This window comes from Seriola dumerili, unplaced genomic scaffold (assembly GCF_002260705.1).
Source record: "Seriola dumerili isolate Sdu_G_001 unplaced genomic scaffold, Sdu_1.0 BDQW01000017.1, whole genome shotgun sequence".
NCBI lineage: Eukaryota > Metazoa > Chordata > Actinopteri > Carangiformes > Carangidae > Seriola > Seriola dumerili.
In genome coordinates, this window is record NW_019174272.1 from 7082705 (window position 1) to 7102584 (window position 19880).

General features: G+C 40.9%; 1 protein-coding gene across 1 annotated transcript in view; it reads right to left on the bottom strand.

Moving 5' to 3' along the window:
* Positions 1 to 17645, bottom strand: part of rimbp2 (RIMS binding protein 2) — a 32884-nt gene extending 15239 nt beyond the window's left edge. Inside the window, exons 1-9 of the mRNA XM_022755866.1 lie at positions 17577 to 17645; positions 12474 to 12578; positions 10297 to 10347; positions 7311 to 7515; positions 5887 to 6035; positions 5114 to 5193; positions 4354 to 4463; positions 3395 to 4273; positions 112 to 263 (exon numbers count right to left, since the gene is read on the bottom strand). Of these exons, the coding sequence (XP_022611587.1) occupies positions 112 to 263; positions 3395 to 4273; positions 4354 to 4463; positions 5114 to 5193; positions 5887 to 6035; positions 7311 to 7515; positions 10297 to 10347; positions 12474 to 12575 (1728 nt within the window). The 5' untranslated portion in view covers positions 12576 to 12578; positions 17577 to 17645. The remainder of the gene's footprint in view (positions 1 to 111; positions 264 to 3394; positions 4274 to 4353; positions 4464 to 5113; positions 5194 to 5886; positions 6036 to 7310; positions 7516 to 10296; positions 10348 to 12473; positions 12579 to 17576) is intronic.
* Between the last annotated feature and the right edge of the window lie 2235 nt (positions 17646 to 19880).

Below are 19880 nucleotides of genomic sequence, written 5' to 3' on the forward strand. Positions count from 1 at the left end.
TCTCCAGGAGATGGCAATAGAGCACTACTCACAGAAGTCACCACTGAAGAAGGCAAAGGCCACTTTTTAAAAAAACTGTATCGTAAGAGTGACTTGTATGACATTTGGTACCTTTTGTCCCTTTGTGCACACAGCATAGCCAATCACACTGGCCCCGTTAGAGGTTCCTGAAGGTGTCAGAGGTGGCGGCTTCCATCTGATCTGCAGGACCCCAGGAGTCTGACCACACTGGACTTGCACCTCCTGGGGAGGGAGAGGGGGCCCTGGGGAGCACAACACACACACTGGATAAGGAGAGAAAAAAAACACAGCTCAACAGTGGCTGAACCATTTCTGCCAAATTGATCAAAACAATGAATGTGCTGACCTCAGTACTATGCACTTCTCATATTCAGGAACCATTTCACAGTGGTATGAAATAAGGATATCCTCCTTCAAGGGGAACCGTGTTACATGTTCTAAATTATTCCACTGAAATGTCATTTGCCACTGGCATTTGCTGTGATACAATGAGTCAGTGACAGCTGAATTGAGAATTTATTTATTCCAATATTTTAATTTGTAGGATGATTTTTTATATTCATAGTCATCTCTGTGCAGGTTTGTGGTGTGTATCCCCAGATTCATTTGGGGAAGATGTTACATTGGCTGAAAAAGCTAGTTTCACCAACATTCGGCCATCACTGTATGCACTGCAATATCCTGTTGCCAGATACTCGCTGACAATATTTTATGGAACGTCAAAAAAACACAGTTTGCTATTTCCACAATCTGTCAGCACTGCCTGCATACTAAACAACATACCCATCTGTGCAGTGCTGCTGCTCCCCTGCAGTCACACAGTGAGACAGAGCGAGCAGATGCAGTCAGCAGTATCTCCAAGCTGCAACGTGCAGCTGTGTGTGTGTGTGTGTGTGTGTGTGTTTGTGTGGGGGTCCGAAAGTCTACATTAACACAATCTTAATCACATTTCTACACTGACTGTCAGCAGACAACACACACACACACACACACACACGCACACACACACACACACACACACGCACACACACACACACACACACACGCACACACACACACACACACACACGCACACACACACACACACACACACGCACACACACACACACACACACACACACACACAGCCTTGGAACAGCAGCAGTGGCTGTTTGGAGATTTCATTTCCTCTTCTCATATTTAAACTACACGAGTCATAAACAACAAGCTCCTCTGAGAACTGAAATGAGTGTTTAAATGAATGTTTCAGTGGAGCCACTTTCATTGATACTGGATACAAACAGCAGACACTGATTTCCAGGCAGGGGAATTGGGGGCTGCTCCCTGTGACTAATATTAATAAAAATGTTGTTATCACTAAGAACTAATGAAGTCACTTGTTTGAAGAGCACATGCTGAGTATGAGAGCCTAATACAGTGCCTCCAGACACTGTCCTCCTTATTGAGTCGTCCACCGATAACGAGACTATTTCAGACGCCTCTGATTAACATGTTCAATAGACAGATCATTTAATGAACTCTCAGCATGTTAGCTCGTCAGCTGCCAACAGAAAACGTCAATTCAAACTTCAGTGTCACTCTATCTTTGTCCTGCTCTTTCTTTCTCCCTCAGACCCTCTGTGTCCTTCCTGTATCTCCTTCACTTTTTTCAACTCATTACTTGTCTTCATAATTTTCTAATCTGCTTTCATCTTATCCCAGACCCTGAACGATGGGGGTCTTGGTCTCCTTAAAATAAATAATCACAATCCCATTACGCTGAGCACTTAGTCATAGAAAAAGCATCAATGTGACATGTCTGAACCATATTTTATCTGCACCCACAATTGGCTAATTACACTGGACCTATACTATGACGTACACACACAAAAAACAATGTCATAAATGTAGCTGGCTGTGGAGAGACTCACTCTTATTACATTCTCACTTTAAAAGATTTCCTGTAGTAAGACATACAGACTGTGAGACCCAATTTAACGCTGGCAACAGCAAAGCATCAACGATTCTCATGGGAGAAATAATCCCAGAGATCTGCGCTCACTATTTACACTAATTTGGCTTCGAGAGACTCTTGTTTCCAGTGTTATGTAGCTCTATTCAGCAAAAGCTTCTTCCACGTTTTCTCATTGCACTTTTCATTTCTTTTTTTTCTTTACCATGCATGTGTCTTATCACAGTAGTACACACACAAATCCTTGAGGGCAATCTCAGAGTGGCTGGGGAAAAATGAAAATGGCAGAGATGTTTGTCAGGTTTGTAAATGTAATGGGCTTGGAGCGTGTGGCTGAGTAAATAAATATATGGCTGTGTTGGATGTAAATTATCAGATGGCTTTCCTTGTGAAATATCAGATGACTTTGAAACAGAACAGAATATGAGACTAGAACAGCAATTGCATTGGGGTTACAAGAGTTTATCATAAATACAACTTACACAAAACTTACATACTGACAGCATTTGGAGTCACTAAAAAAACTAAGACTTTGGTTCAGTCAGAGGGCTCTCATCAACCTTGTTTGTGGCCACAGCAAGCAGGCAGTATGCCACCTGCTCAGCCACAAAGAGCCACATATTTTTCTCAGGCATTAAAGGAGCTAAAAGAAGATTTACATTTTCCAGGTGGCTAAAATCATGTTTCCAAATTAATGCTAATGTTGCTTTTTTGAGTTAAAAAGCAAGTGGCCAAAAAAAGGCTCAGGTAGTAGGTTTAGCTGCTTTTGAGCTTAATGCTAATGTCTCACAATGACAATGCTAACACGTTGATGTTAAGCAGGTATAATGTTTATCATGTTCACTATCTTAGTGTAAGATAACTCGCTAACATTTGCTAATTAGTACTCAACAAAAAGTACAGCCGAGGATAATAAGAATGTTATTAGTCTCTCAGGATTTCGTAATGACCTTAAGTGTTGGGTGAATTAAAATTCAGACCCACTGATGGCACTAGATAAAAAGTCAGGGGATCACCAAAGTTATTACAATTCATCCTGAGGGGGGCATTAATGTCTGCACGAAATTCCCTGGCAATGCATCTAACAGCTGGTATGATAATTCACTCAAAAACACAAATATTAACCTCACAGTGGCACTAGAAGAAGAGTCGGGTGATCTCCAGAATCATTAGGATTCATGCTCTGGGCTATCTATGGATATATGTACTACATTTCATGGCAACATTTCAGTCTGGACCAAAGTTGTGGACCTTCTGACCAACCAACAGACCAACATTTCCATCCCTACAGCCATGCATGTGTGGCTAGACTGATCCCTGTAGGTCTTGCTATGGCTATACGACCGTACACCACATAGGAAGAAGTCCCTGCATTTACTGAAGAGTAGAAGGGTGAATGTGAGTAAAGGTTTGGAGGCTGACCTGCAGGCTGAGTGCAGAACTCCACCGAGATTTCCCTCTTCTCTCTTTGATCCATCGGAAGCTGCCAAGGCACCTGATGCGGCTGCGCCACAACTTTCACCTTGTAAACTGTCATGGGCTTCAGGTTGAAGAACTTGTACTTGTAGCCTCCGGCCTTGACCATGTCATACTCTGCACCATTGAGGAAGATAGTGTGACTGTAGTTGCTGTTGCTGGGCATCCAAGAGAGCTCAGCAGAGACCTGTGTGATGCTGTCCACCCGCAAATAATAAGGTGCCACCACCACATCCTTTCCCACGAGCAGAGTGCACCGGAGCTCGTCCGACGGGCCGCGATCAGTGATGCTCTGCACAGAGATACGGTAGGTGTTGGTGGCCAGATTGAGCTTTTCAATAAGCGATTTCGTCCTGCCCCCGTAGGGGACACTCATGCGAACCTCTTTATCCACCAAGACATTGTAGCCACTGATGGAGCCCCAGCCTGGTGGGACCACAGGAGGATCCCAGCCAATAATTACACTCTTGGCCAGTTGTTTAATCAGGTTGATGCGGCGGGGATAAGGCACAATGTCTTCACCGACCTCGTCAATGCTGACATCCAGGGTTCCTGTCCCATTGCTGGAAGAGCCCAGGAGGTCCATGCCCAAGCTGCTGGTGCTTAGACAGTCTAGTTTACTGTCAGACAGCAGGCTGCTTATGCTTGTTCCTGTCCCTGTTCCTGTGCCGACCCCCAGTCTCTGAGGCCCCAGGCTACTGTGGTTGAGGTAGCCAGGTTCTTTAGCCACTGTGTCCCTGTGCTGGACAGAGGGTGTCTCCTCATCTTGGACAAAATCCACAAAATTGGATGGGACGAGTCCCCGCTGTCCATCCAGCAGCTCTCCTGAGAAACAAACAAGACATACTTGGTATTGTGGTGATATTAAAGACAAAACAATAAACAGTAATCAAGGCAGGTCAGACCTTCATAAAAGCCATCCTCGTCCATTGTCCCGTAAACGTAGAGGTACTTCCCTGCCACCAAGGGGAGCTCTGCCTCAGGATGCTCATTGGGCCCATCATAAGGATTGTAACTAAAGCAAAAAACATAAATGCACAAATCACCTGCCAAAGTGTTCCGCCACCATAGGTTCTTTTATGTCAAACACTGCAAGTCTCTAATATGTATGTCAAGTAAAAACGATTTGCTGAGTGCTGCTTTGAAAAGTATTAAGTTTGTTTCTATTTTTTTTTTTATTTTGTTTCAAATATGACAGCGCTGAAGACAGTGTGGGTTTAAAGCTCTGGCTCTGTTTCACATATTTGTGCTATGAGGATTCCAATTATTTTTGAGCTGACAGGTAATTTTCTTTAGAGATAGAAACACTGAATCGTCTTTAAGACCACAGCCTAAAGCTCTGAGAGAGAAAGCAAATAATCTCAGCAAGATTTGCCCAGGACTTGTCTACACTGAGCAGCCAGTTCAGTTTATTGTAAAGAGGTATGTCAAGGACTTTTGACCAACTCTCTTAATTATCATTACCCTCTCATTAGGACGTTTATGCTGCATCACCTTTGTTTGGGAGGTCTTGTAGTGTTAGCACTAAGCTCCTGTTTACTTTGAAAATGCACTTAAACCACTAAAACATTTCCAAAGCACTATAAGGACTTGAAAAAACTATAAATACTTATCTGCTCAATCAATTACATGAGGCTTTAAAAACAATAATACATATATACGTACCTGTACCGAGCAATACACAGACGAACCTTCCCTGTGAATCTTGGTTTGGACCTTGTGGTTGATCTGAGCTCTTTGTCCATCTAGAGAAGACAAAAAATTTATAAATAATCCTGCTTTTAACATCGAATGTTCCTTCTTTGTGGTTTCATCTTTCACCTCATATTGAGAACACAAGAGTGGACAGAGAATGAACCTAATAAACTCATTTAAACACGCCAAGATGTTCAGAGCCAAGGTGTTAAACTCCTTCAATCCCAACTAATTTTATTTTTCAAAAGAACAGAATAATCATATTTTTCCTGTTTCAATTTTTCACTTCCTGTGCACTAAAAATATTATGATCAGTCCCAAACAGTCTGTTTGCATGAGTGAAACCAGGAAGCCTCCTGCATCCCTGCTGTGTGGATTTTCTCTTGTTCAGCCCAAACACATTACTTAGATTAAAATGAAGCAGCATTTTCCCCCAAAATTGTTGAAAGGGCTGTCTGAACTAAAGGACAACAAAGGTATGAGCGAGGTAACGGATCTAACATTGGTGAGTTGAGCTCACTTCATGATGTTTAGGAGACACTCTTAAGTTTTACCTAACCTAAGATTTCATTTGGGTAAACAGGGCAGAATAAAGGATCTAAATTATTGGTTGTTCTTCTCTATTGCAGCACCTGATTGTCATTTAGGATGTTTAGATAGTCTTGCCTTGTAGCTTGTGTAGCTTGAATAAAGTTACAATAAAACAGGAGCCATAACGGATACAAACGGACATGATCAGATACCTCAGAGAGGAAAGCCCGTGCTGGGCTGCTGCCTCGAGTGCGAGTGAGGAATGTTGGCTTGACAGAGAGGAGCTCGGGCTTGTCTCCACTGATCTGGAGTGGTCGAATGAACTCAGATATCAAAGATCTGCTTGTTGGAGCCTCATTGCCTGTGGAACAAACAGAACTTCTCTCATCAGATCCTCACATCAACAATCTAAGTGAACTGATGTCAAAGTTGTGACAAAAACCACCATATTACAAAAGAGTTCATTAAGTCTATGTCCATCTCAGAGACAGAGAGAGACAGACAAAGGAGAGATAAAGAGTATAACACAGTAAAACATTCAAATATTTGATGACCCACATTGATTCAAAATGAAACGTGAGCCAAAAGAACAGCAATAAATACCCTCTGCATTTCTCAAACATATCTGATTGCTCCCTGTACAGCAGTGGTTCTCAAACTTTTTCACATCAAGGGCAACACATCGGACACAAATTAGACCATGGACCCCCATTTGATAAGGTTTTGTCCCAGGGTGCCCCATCTGATAACATTTTTACTTTTAGATGCTTTATTACAGAAAGTGATTGAAACCCATGGCCAAAATAGTCACACATTGTGTCACTGTGTTTCTTATAGATGGAACTATAGGGAAAATAAATAATTCCCCTTTTTGCTGGGGACCCCTCAAATTACCTGGACCCCACTTTGAGAACCACTGCTATACAGTACCCGATATGTGTGTGTGTATGTATAGAGCTAGACTCTTGCATAGATGTAATTTTACAAATATTTGTGTTAAGCAGGTATCATGTGAGTAGATAACTCACTGTACTATACTCTTTAGTTTCCAATCACTTATAAACGTACATTATTAATTACAGTTTCATAGCAAGAGTTGAATGATAAATACTACTGTAATTAGTGAAGCATTTGTGAATTCAAGTCAAAAACAAACAGAGAACAGGTTTTGCCAGCTAGAGGCTATTTCTCACTATGATTGATTATTTCATTAGCAGTTTGTGTTTACTGCAGATTAAGTCAGAAGCCCGCTCTCCCAGACTTCCAATTTCAGCTAAAGTTTTTTCACCTCATTGTGAGGGACCTGACTCCTGTTCTAATATGTAGAGCGTTACTGACGGCTTCTCTCGCATGACAGAGCGGTTACATTTATTCAATTGCACAGCACTTCAGTAAGAGTTGGCTGCATCAACCAAAGTTCATTTGGTGGCCTTTTATTTATTAACTTCCGATGTCAGACACTTGAAAATAAGATCCCTACAGCAAGGAGCACCTGGAATATATCAATATTAGTATTTTCTTTGATAAAAATATGCTTAACTACTAATATATAACCTATAAGACATATTAGAGTAAAAGAAAAAAAAAATAGCTTTTTCTTCTTAAGTACTGAGCATCAATACGATCCTACACATACCTTTTCCTAAGGGGGCAGCCAGTCCATTAAGGAGCTGGGACAGGGATTTGTTGGGCGACCCAGGAGATTCACATACAGTTAAGGGTTCAGTGCTGAGGATATCAAACTTCCCAGCCTGGAGCCGGAACTTCTCCAGCTCTTTTGACAGGAGGTTGAACTGCTCACTCTGAGTCCGACATTTTTCCTCCAGCTCACGGACTTTGGCCTGACGATGGTGCGGGAGGAAATTCATTGAGAGAGGAGTGAGAGACAGAGAGAGAGAGAGAGAGCGATAGACAGAAAGAAAAGAAGAGACAGGCAGGCAGGCAGAGGGGGGACAGGAGAGACAGGGTGGGAAGAAGAGACAAGCAAAAGAAAAAGAAAAATAAGGACACCACGGAATGCAGGACTGAACATTTTGCACACAGTGCTACTGGACACACATATGTACAGTAGGTACGTATATGAATTTATACCTCTACTGTCTACACACAAATAGAACATGGAACTAAATTTTACAGTAGGACTCATAACATTTGGATCAGTCATTACAGAGAAAAACCTCTTGAAATGACTTGAAACTACTACTGACAGTACAGTATACAAATCACATGCACAACTACAGTACAGTTAATGTTAATAATACTGAAAATAAAAAAAGCCTCTTGCTTCAAGGCAGTATGCATAACCCACACTGCACAGTCTTAGAGGATGAGCTTGACAGTATTCTGTATTTTTACTTATTGTCAAGTTATACCATGAAAAGACCAAAATCAGTAATACGAACAAGTGGTGTAGCCAATGAGCCACACTGTTGCACTGGCTACAATGTTCCTACATTATGATGAACATGGGCGCTGTAGTCTATTTCAAGTCAATCCCAAATACCGTACACTGTCCAACTGCTATAAATATTCACTTGAGCACCATATGTGTATTAATCTACAGCTGAAAATAGGTCCCAGCGAATGCACTCCTTACATCTGAGAGAAAAACTACAGTGGCTGTTTGAGGGAATTACTTTGCCTTTTTTTTTTTTTTACAAATGAAAATATATATTTGACGATACAGAATATCTGATTTACATCTGTACTGGGAATCAAGGGTCTTCAGGCTGAGAGCCACATACAAGGGAAGGGTAGTGAAGTTGGTCAATATTGTTGGTAATGGTCTTTTTCATGAGATTTATTAACAATAACAAAAATATAAAATAACATCAGCCATACTTTAAGAGCAGAGAACGTCATTGCACAAGCTAACACTGACAGATTGAACATATTTGTTTGGGCAGGAATAATGGAAATTCCAGGTGCTACAGCATGATTTCTCAAGTTGACTGATGCAATGCGTCAGCAATCACTTCTCAGTCCGAAACCGACAACAATCTGAACCAGAGATGCTCCGGAGGATACTGAAGCTACCATGGAATTTTTTTTTTACACCTGCTGCAACAGTACTTTCTGTCCTGTTCTGTTAAAACACTGTCCATTTCATGCAGACTGGTTGTTGCTGGATATAACATGCTGTTAGCAAACAGACGACAAAGGAATTCCCGCATTTGTGAAACAGAATTAGTAAATTAAGAGGTATTAGTTTGAATAGCATCATACAGTTCTCAGCTGTATGGCAAGTAGACCGTTTTTAAAACATGCTGGATAACACACATGCAAAGCTACAGCAGAAAAGGATCACATTCAACACTATTTGGCATACTATGTGATCCTTTGATACCAATACAGTCTTATATACTCAAACAGCTAATAATTACTATATGCATCATTATATACATACAATGACTAATATTTCATTCTAAAATGCCTGCAATGCACAAGGACGTTTTATTGCAGTTTATTTTGCTAATTAAACATATTTTCTAAATTTCTTTATTGTAGTCATATTTTTGTAAACACACACTTTAAAAACATGTCTGGTCCTATAAATTTAAATTTACATGACTCAGTGAGTTGATGGGCTTTGATTATGTGGAAATGAGGTCAGTCAGTGAGGCCCCAGGTATTTATCTTTAATGGCAGTCGATCAATATTCTGAAAGTTTCTGAATCTTTTCATCAATTGTTAAGTGAGTGCAGTTGAATTTTTCTTTATGATCAAGTCAGAAAGACGTCCAGTTTATGCTGTCAGTCATCAAAAAGCCCTCCACTTGTGAGTTTGCCTTGATTGGAAATGTGAAACATTGGTGGTAAAGCCCAAGAAGCAGCTCTGAATTGTTCAGAAAACCAAGCAATGACCACACATTAAATCAGTTCATAACTGGTGTATGCTTCATGTTACGTTTTACTCTCTGACTACCACTTGTATATTTATTAGGTTTTAAATTAATTCAAAACTGACATCATGATGAACAGTTCTTTTGATACGTGAGGTTAGATCACCAGACATCCTGGGCCAAAGTAAACATGTGGAGACTGTATACCATAGTGACTTTACTGGGAAAGTTGTAAAGAAAATATCAAGTAAATAAATAAAAGCAGTTCTGAAATACCTGCATGCTGTCCAAGTGGTTCTGTATAAGCATAAACACACACCCGTACAGTGAACAGAGATGTAGGAAAGAAATAAAGCACAATTACACATGTGATCACTCATACACATCTTGAAAGCACAAGACTCTTGAAATTATGGGCTGCTTTGACACTCACGCATACATATCCCCCTATTATAAGGCTAATAGAAAAAAAAAGAAATAAAAAGGTAGATAATGACAGTCTGTGTTTGATTTATTCACTTTTCTGAAAAAGGGCTGAATGTGTATTTCACACATCATTTTAGAAATATTGTGAAAATGTACAACATATACTCAGCCCGGATTCATAATCTAAAAAATGAGAACTAAAAAACAGGAGCACAAAGATTCAGTTAGCGAGGTCCAGAAGAGCAGGAAATGGCTCTAGGTATACACAGGTCTGCCCCAGGGCTGTCTAGTCCCTTACCCTCCAGCAGCAACCACATAAACACACACAACCCCCCCCCGGAGTCCAGACGCTCACCTCTAACAGATGGACAGCGCCTTCATGTTCCTTTTTAGCCTCAACCTGAGCCTAGGAAACACAGGGTGCAGTGTTTCAGTTCACTTTCATTTATATTGCAGTTTAGTTTCAGTTTAAAACACCAATGAAAGGTCTTGAAAAACAAAATGGAAAAGCTTTTCATTCATTGGTGCTGAGGGTGAAAATGGGTGAAAGGAAAGTCACTCATCTCTGTCCACATAATATGAAGCAGCACTGAAGGATGAAACTTACTGGCAGTTTATTTCTTTTCCTCATAGTTAACATTCACCCACAGTGCCTTGACTTTAGCAGATATTAATTTCTTTTCATATAAACTGAACAACTAGCTAAACATATTGTGGCTTTTCTTACACCATTTTCAATTTTTCAATTTTATTTATTCTTTTTAAGTTTCTTTTAATGTCAAAACAGTCAATTAATGCATCATGAAACAATTATGTGCATGCAAGAAAGTTGATATAATAAAGGAAGCATGTATATGTCACTTTCTACACTTACCTGTGAATACCAAATGCATGAGAACATTTGAACTAAGGGTCTCAAACTACAGACCCGGGGATCAAATACAGCCATGGTTCCCGCAAAGATAGAAATCATGTCATTTTCAACTTACTGACATTTAAAGACATAGTTTACATTGTGGGAAATATGTTTATTCACTTTCTGGCCACGAGTTGAAGAGAGCTATTCCTTTAACATTTGGTGAGTGTATACAGAGTTCAGAGAGTTTTTTCAGTTGAGAATTCAAGTGTCCCCCCAAGAAAGAACAACTGTCTACTGGCCCCCAGTAATTTGAGTTTAAGACCCCTGATTTATGTAAACTGTCCTGACATTGTGATCCCAGGTACTTGTGAACTCAGTTTACTAGGTACACTTCGCTAAAACTAATGCAGTCTATTAGAACGGTCCTGCAATAACTCCTCATGAAGGTTATAATGCCATACAGAGATACACCTCTGTTATTCAGCCTACTCTCACTGATATAAATGGGGTAGACAAAATAATAGAAACACCTGTCCATTTTAACGCAGTACAATTCAACAGTACCACAAACTCAAACTGCAGCCGCTAAAATGACCATCAACTTAAATCAACACCTCTCTGAAACAAACTGAACAATTATTTCTCTTTATATAATGATTGCCTACTGTAGATGGTTATTTCAAAAAATGAACATGTTGTCAAGGTGTATGTTTCAGTGGTTATATCTAAGAAAAGTGCAAACAAAAATCATTTCCAACAAATTTTAAATTGTGTTCCATCAATAATAAATTCATTAGTGCATTCAAGAGGAATACGGTTTGGGTATTATAGAAGCATTACACTGTACAGAAACATAGCATAATACATCCCATTTTTCTTATGGGAACTAGAAACATCTGTTGAGGAAAACAAGTGTTCCACATGAATATGGGAGCATCTGTGGACTTTACAATTTCATAAATCTACTTTGCAGGCAATTAATTTAGGAGAATGCAGAGTGCAGCCAGTGTCTGAAGGAAGATAAGGCAGTAATGAGCTTCTGTTAATGAGAAGCTGAGAACTCTGCCTGTGAAAGGCTGACTGTGAAGTTAGAGCAACACTGCAGCACCAGCGACACTGGGGTACACACACAGTTTCTAGAGAAGGCATTGGTGACAATTCTTATCACGTTCACACTATCAGCAATCTCAGCCTTTGCTCGGCTTGCTTTGACATTACAGTCAGCTCCAGTGCACAGAGGAGGAAGACCAACCACCAAATGGCCTGGGCCAGCATTTTTGTTTAAGCAAGCCTCTAAAAAGTGTCATATCTACTCTGGGTTCTGAATGTTTGATTTGCTCGTTGGTAACAAACAAGAGTGCTCCTGAAATGTTGAGCACTCAGGGTTTGGAGAGTGACAGACAGCTGAACGATGGGGTTAAGAGGATGCATTGGGAGGGTGATGAAAATGTTGAGAGGAGTGAGTGTTATAGCCTGTACAGAGCTCTATTCTTTGCTCTGCTCTCTATAGTATAGTCTTTGAGTTGACTTTCACCTTTGTTGCACTGCATGTATCGCACCAGTGCTCAACAAAAAGCTCTTTGACCCATGACACAGGCACAGGCACCGGCTGGGCAAACAAGAAAGCCCCACCCTCTGGTGCTGTGAGTGTTATGTACCATGAGTTCCCTTACCTTCTGAAGAAGGTCAATCTCCTGCTGCTTTGCATTGAGTACAGCCAAGGCCTGCTCATGCTCCAACTCTAGCTGCTGCCTCCGCTCCGCAGCCTCACGCATATGCTGTCCGCAGGGGGTGCAAGGGTGGAGAGCCGGGGGGGAGGATTGTGGGGGGGAGCATAGAGAGGGCTGCTGTTAGTGGAACTAAAATCCAACGGCACTGAGCCAACACAAAATGCATCTCCAGTCTTCTCCTCCACACTCAGAGACAACACAGGTGTTACATGTGCACACACATCACACATACAGAGGCTGGTTAACAGTGTACTGAGCTTTAAACCCTTAACACCAAGAAAGACATAAACTCTGCCACAGCAAATGCCGTGTGAGAACAGTTTATGTCAAATGATCCGCGGGAGAGATCAGATCAAATTTGCACAAAGGTGCTTATGGATGAGGACTAGAGATGCTTTGCTGTGTGAACAAAAAACTAACATCAATCCACAGTCAGGTTTGCTGCCCCCTTTAGGTAACACAATACCTGTTAGAAGTCTGGTTACTGGGACTGTTTGAAAAGCTGTCCTCAGCGATGTTGTCTTTGCATGATCAATACAGGGTTTTACGTTACATGAAAAGGGTGAGCAAACTCCATAGCGTGCTCACTTGTCTGTGGTCATCCATAACAACAAAAGAAGCCATACAATACAAGGGACTGAATGCTAGGCTCTTCATAATACAATATGCCCGTGTCATCCAGTCACATCACTGCTCCCACTATATGTGAATATTTGCAACACTGTCAGGTGAAAGAAGCAAATGACATTTTCATGCCAGTAAAAATTAAGGTCTAAGATAGGTAATGTCATCAAACTTGTAGGTGACATTATCATCATGAAGGGTGACCCAGTCTCTCTATCTCTTCTTCCTCCCCTTCCCCGTCGTCACAAGCCAAACTCTTAGTCCTGCCTCATGCAAAAATTACATTCCACAGTGCTGTGGTCATATAGCCAGGTGACCATACGTATGTCTGGTAAGCAGCCCACGGATAAAGGGAGAGATAAGCACAGCCACTGAGGTGGACAGAAAGCATTCAGAATGGGACTGAATAGGACTGCTCCCTAACAGATGGACATAGCAGTGATACCTTATAAATCTAGCTGGGGGAGAGGGGACAGGGGGAAGGCAGGGAGGGAAAGGTTAAGGAGGGTAGGAGAACATCAAAGGGTGGAATAGGAAAGGAAAGTGGGGCAGACTGCTCCAAGCTTCTACTCTTTCACAGCCGCTGGTCAGAACTCCCAACACGACACTGGAAGGCAACAGACATGTCAGGGACATTAGACAGTATAGTGGAAGAAAACCAGATGGAGGCAGTGTAGCACAGGTAGGAGAAGGGGCACTGGCAAAGGGTTAGGCTCCGTAAAAAACACCAGAATTAGGATCCCAGGATAGACGGACTACTAGAACTAGAAAATGCACCCAGGATTGACAGATAGCGTCTGCCCTTGGAGCCAGCATCCTCACCTTGAGCACCTGCTCTAGGTTCTCCAGTTTGCCTTGGAGCTGGTTCCTCTCCCACAGGGCTAAATCTCTCTCCTGCGTCACAGCACCAAGGGCCTCTTTGAGCTGGGCATACTCAGACTTCACCTGTGCAGACAGGACAAGCAAGGAGCAAAGTGACTGAGTTTGAGAGTGTAGCTGTACTACAGTTTATCTTCTTTGGGTCAAACCAGGCTTTTAAAGTTTTAATCTGTTACATTTTTATATTTGGTTTTCACACTACCACAAACTGATTTTTTTTAAGGCATTTTAGGAATCCTAGCAGGTTCATGTCTTTCTTTGCAGATATGAGAGAGGTCATTGTCTAGCTCATCTATGAAAGAGGCTGCCCTTTCACATTTCCTGGCCTGACCATTTTGTCCTGCTACGCAAAGGTTTAATGAGGCAAAACTCTCCAAAGCCACCACCCTCTTTGTTCAGTGTGGCTGTGGTCAGATATAGTGTTCACTCTCTTGACACAGATGAGAATGCAGACATAGAGAATGGATAAATGGATGGATATAATGCACATTTACCGCTGCATTTTTTGTTTTGGAACTACTTTAGTGCAGGTGCCCAGCCTGGGTTTTTGTTGCATAGAGAACGAAGGTCCCTTGTGCAGTTTTCTTGTAAATAAAGTTTTGTTTACATTGGATGTTCTTCATCAAAGCACACTGTGTGTATCCTTAAGACCTAACAACATTCTGAATGTATTTCCTATAAAACATTTACAAGGCAGATTTTTTTGTATTGCATTGTAACATGCAGCCTGCTTCTTCCCTGCATTTCACTGGTGCCTTGCTACTTTTGCTGGTGCATCGCTGCCACAGGATGATCAGTGTAATATTCTGAATCCATCAGCAGGCATGTGTGTCAAAGTGTATGTGCAAATGCATGAGATACAAACAAAATGGCCACTCACTCATTACAATATTGCTACTAGCGGTCAAAAACACCACAGGATACCTTTAAGAGTGGCTCAAAGTCTGTGCCATCACCGTTATCTAATCAGACCATGTTGCCAAGAATAAGGAACTATTTCAAGAGCTTTAAATTGAATGCATAAATGCAGACGAAGTCAATGTAGCAAAATGACACATTCACTGAATAGCACTGGAAAAACTTTCTTTAGATTCAAGCAAAGGAACTGAAGGTGAAGGAGAGAGTGTCAGAGTCAGCATCTCACAAAAACAACTACTTGTTAGGTTGTTGGTCATATCTCCATCCCTCTTGTAAGTGGTGTTATTTTAAATCAAATACAGCCAGATTAACTTGACACTTGCAGCAGTGGCCCAACAGTTTTCCACTTTTCCTTTTTTCTAGGGTGGAGAAAATGTCAGGAACACCATTCAATATGATCCAATCCAATAACACCACACAGTCTCCCAGTTGACAACAGCGTAGAATCAGTGCCTCTCTGATACAATATCAACAACAAATGACCATAATATAGTTCCTAAGGGTAGAGCTGTGTATTTGGATTGATTTCAATTGTACAGCTGTTCCTATTTTTCTGGTGTTCAGTGTTGATTTTAAGCACCAGAGTATAAAAAAAGATTTGCTTTAATGCCACTCAAAGCATTCCAAGTACTTATAACAGGCAGAAGTTGTTACAGGCTAGAAGTGGGAGCTGGCTGGTTTTGGTGATAAAAGCATTTAAATGTTATTATAATGCAAGAGTAACACAATTCACTGACTGTAATGGCTGTAGACCAAAACATTAATACATTATTCATGCTTCATTGCTAACCAAGCACTAAGCATTCAATGGAATGAAGCAATGGCACATTTTGTTAATACTGTACATCAATTCAACACCAATGAGGTCTATACTGCCATTATGAGCAATATCTGAAAATTGTGACTATTTCTATTTCTACATATTCTTCATAATCTGTCTTCCACAGACCAGTTGTATTGTTTCTTAAGAGGCAGTATTATTCAATCAGCTTTTTAAAAGCCCCTAATCGGCAGTGACATGACTGGTTCTTGCAGCTGTAATGTGGTAAAGCCCCTTCCTCAGAGCAGCCATGAATGACTAATGATTCCTCCAGGAGGGCGTTTCGACAAACACCAGCAAAGCAAAACACAAACAGAAACTAGTGAGTCTGCCTCTGAACAGCCCGCCTCCATACAGTAAAAACTACCCGCATGGATAGGAGCGACTGTCAGACCTAATGTAGACAGATCAAACAAAACTATATTGGATTCAGCAGAAGCAGGTCAATAGTCTATTATGGGCGTAGGGAGGTGGCGTTTGTAGCCCCTCCTAGTTCATTCAGATACGATAGGGATCAGAACACGGGGGTGTAAGCGAGGGCTAATATCCGCACTGCCCTGCAGAGTGCTGCTCTCATATCCGTCAGTGTGATAACAGTTCAGGATAGCTGCTCCAAGAGACACCCCAGTCCTGATAAGACATCAATAACCAGCATTCTGCCCTTCTTCAACCCCAACAGCAACCACCTGCCAATCAGCTCCTTCAGGAAATTGCCTTTCTGTCCATTGAGAGAGGCCTTGTGCTCTTTGTTTGTTGATCTACTTTGACTTTGTGTTATCAGCTGCGAAGGCCTTTGAGGACTTGGGAAGGTGAGGATGTTTTAATTGACTTGGAAGCTCACTGCTTGCATTCATATGCTGAAAAGTGGAAAACAGCTCAATTTACCCAGAATCCTCAGGCCAGTTCGTTATAGTTATAGTATGGCCCAGAAAGTCATCTGATAGAGTGTTAATGTAAGACCAGGGAGGTCGTGGTCTATGACAAAACTACAGAGTCTACAGCCATGTTAGCAGCTCTGTGAGGCTGCACATAGGCACAGCGATGCTTTGTGCAAAATGTAAAATATAAGATTATTACCATGCTTAAAATGACAATGCTAACATTTACCAGGTATAATGCACACTTAGTTTAGCGGTTAGCATTACTAACATTTGCTCATCAGCACCAAACAAAAAGTATAACTGAGGCTAATGAGAATCTCACTAGTTTCGTCCAGTCAGAAACCAAAATCCTGACAAACAGAAATTTTGACCTGATGGTGGCACTAACTGAAAAGTTAAGGAATCACTGAAGTTACAACAATTCACCCTGTGGGGAATATGAGAGACTTTACCACATTTCCTGGCAATCCATCCAATAGTTGCCAAGACATGTCACTTAAAACCTTTGGTGGCACTTGAGGAAAAGTCATAGGATCACCAAAGTTCATTCTCAGGGCGCAGTGAATGTCTGTACCAAATTTCACAGCTTCCAATAAATTTCAAGATATTTCACTAAAAAACCAAAAATGTCAAGCTCATGGTGGTGTACAGAAAAAGTCGGGGGATCAAAATAGTGACTGGGATTCATCCTCTGTGTATGTACAAAATTTCACTGCAATCTATCCGACAACAGCAGACCAATAGACCAGCATTGTAATATAGACAGCCACGCCACTAGAATGGTTAAAAATTGTGTCTTAGATGTACTGATAGGACAGACAGTATAGTCCAAAAGTCTAAATCATTACAGATGTGAATGGCGTGTGCTGAGATGTATACAGTATACGGTCAAAGAGTCAAAGCTATGTGCTTTTTGTCTCTTACCTTCTCATACTCAGATGCCTTGTGGCTATTTTTGAACAACTGGAGGTTCAAGTGCTTGTTCTCCTGGAGAAAATCTTGAAGCTCATTCTCCTAGGCAAAAGATGCAAAAAGAACAGAATTTAGAACCCAGTAAGTCACCGTGATTTGACAAGAGCACAGCACTCAAACGCAACGTTTTGTTAGTTATAGCCTCTGCATTATTCATCTGAGGAGACTGCTCGAGGTTCTCTAGTATGTTCTAGAAAGCACTGACCAAAAGAAGCTGCCATTTTAGCCACTAAAACAGAACAATAATAATGTTAGCTTTTATATCAGTGTCTTTAACATATCGGAATAGATGTAATAAAAAAACAAGGACATTTATATTATTTGTCTCTTTATAGCAGTGGATATTAACCAAACATGCATTCTGATACCCTCTAAACCACACACACACACACACACTCATGAAAAGTCTCCTTTCTCCACTCTTTCCTACCAAGTACGTATAAATGGGAGTTAAAAAAAAAAATCACTTCATTGCAGAGGAGGAAAACTTAATTACATTCAATCAACAGTTGTGAGGCGTGCCGTGGATGCAATTTGCAGTATCAACTGGAGAGTTCTCTACATGCAGCCACGGCAGCATGTAGGCCAAGTGTTGTCAGGAGCCAAGAAACCTACTGGCTCATGCATGATACATTTACAGTAAATACAGTGCTTCTTAATGGCTAGTGATGGTGTGCTTGCTCCTGCTACCTTATGTTTTACTTATGAAGGATGTTTCCGGGGGCAAATGGAGACAGGAGTTATCATGAAAAAGTAACATGCACGCAAGGGTACACATGTTAACAGACTGGAAAATGTTTAGCAATTTTCTTTGCTGCAGAGATGCTCACAAAGCATTATAAAATAAGCGCGGGTTCTCTGGTAAATGCACACCAAAAAAAAAAAAAAAAAAGGGAAAAAAGGGGCTGGTCGCAGCAATAGGCCTTTTTCACAGTCGACATTTTGACATGTCACGGTAGGAAAGTCACAGGTGTAAATAATAAAATTAATAATGGCTGAATTCACTTAGCTGTTTCAGTTTAGGGGTTTGTGCATTCTGCCTCACCGTTACACTGTCATGGCTTACCAGGACACATGAATAGAACAGAGCCATCATAACTGTTGATGGTAACACCTGTGCTTTTTCTGCTATGACAAACCTAAATGTGCAATGTGCACTAATGCATATACTGTACTGACGGAACAGTTACATGTATTATATGATCTGCTGACCTGTACTCAAATTATTTGTATAAATGAAGAAATTAATTATCTTGGAAGATTGTGATTATGAAATGCACAAAACATGTTTCAGGTATCTTTATCTTGATCTAATGCAGACAAAATTACCATACTGCAGATGTGCATGAGTAGTAGTTGCTACCCTCACTAGTTGGCAAGTGAAATACTATTGAGTTAAACTAATTATTAATTGGTTAACTCTTCCACCTTAGATATCATGTAGCCACCCGCCACTAGGTGTGACTGATCTGTCCTAATTTGCACCTTGTCGGTTTGCAGCAAGGTGGAAACTGGGACAGATCAGTCCCACCTAGTAGCGGGATGACATCTTGTAAAACCAGGGTGGTTTAGCAGCATATTGATCTAGAAAATGAATGGCATGTGAACATTAACCTGCAAAGTAAGAAGGCTACTAGCACTGCTACCGTTGGCCACACTTGGCAATGATTGCCTGAAATCACTCACTCATACTTCCTACTCACTATCTAGTGAGTTCTGTGTAGATGACTATATAGTGAGCTCATTGGCAAAGTGAAAAAAAAACTTTGGGACACTACTGGGGTAATTTATTCTGCACCGCTTTTCTTTCTTTCAGTGCGAGTGCAATGCATGATGGTACTGTATATATTGCTTGGTTAGTGACCATTGGTTGTACATACTATGAGTCCATTATATTGGGTATAATAATTGTCACTATACATACATTGTTTTCTTACTTTTGGACTCGTCGACTAGTCTAAACCTAAATTTCTCTTTCATCGAAAGGGAAATTAGTCATTAGGAACATCCCTAATTCATACTATCTGAAATACTACTGCTTCTTCTAGTACTAGTAGTACTACTACTACTACTACTCTACTTTACCCCTACCCTACTGCTACTACTCACTACATCTAATAATAATGATGATAATAAATTCTGACATGGACATGAAGCGTATTAACAAAGTGCACATATGCAGACCATAGAGGAGAAATACTGTGAAGGACAAACAGCAATAAGTAAACAACAGCCTGAAGACAGTACCAAAGTCAC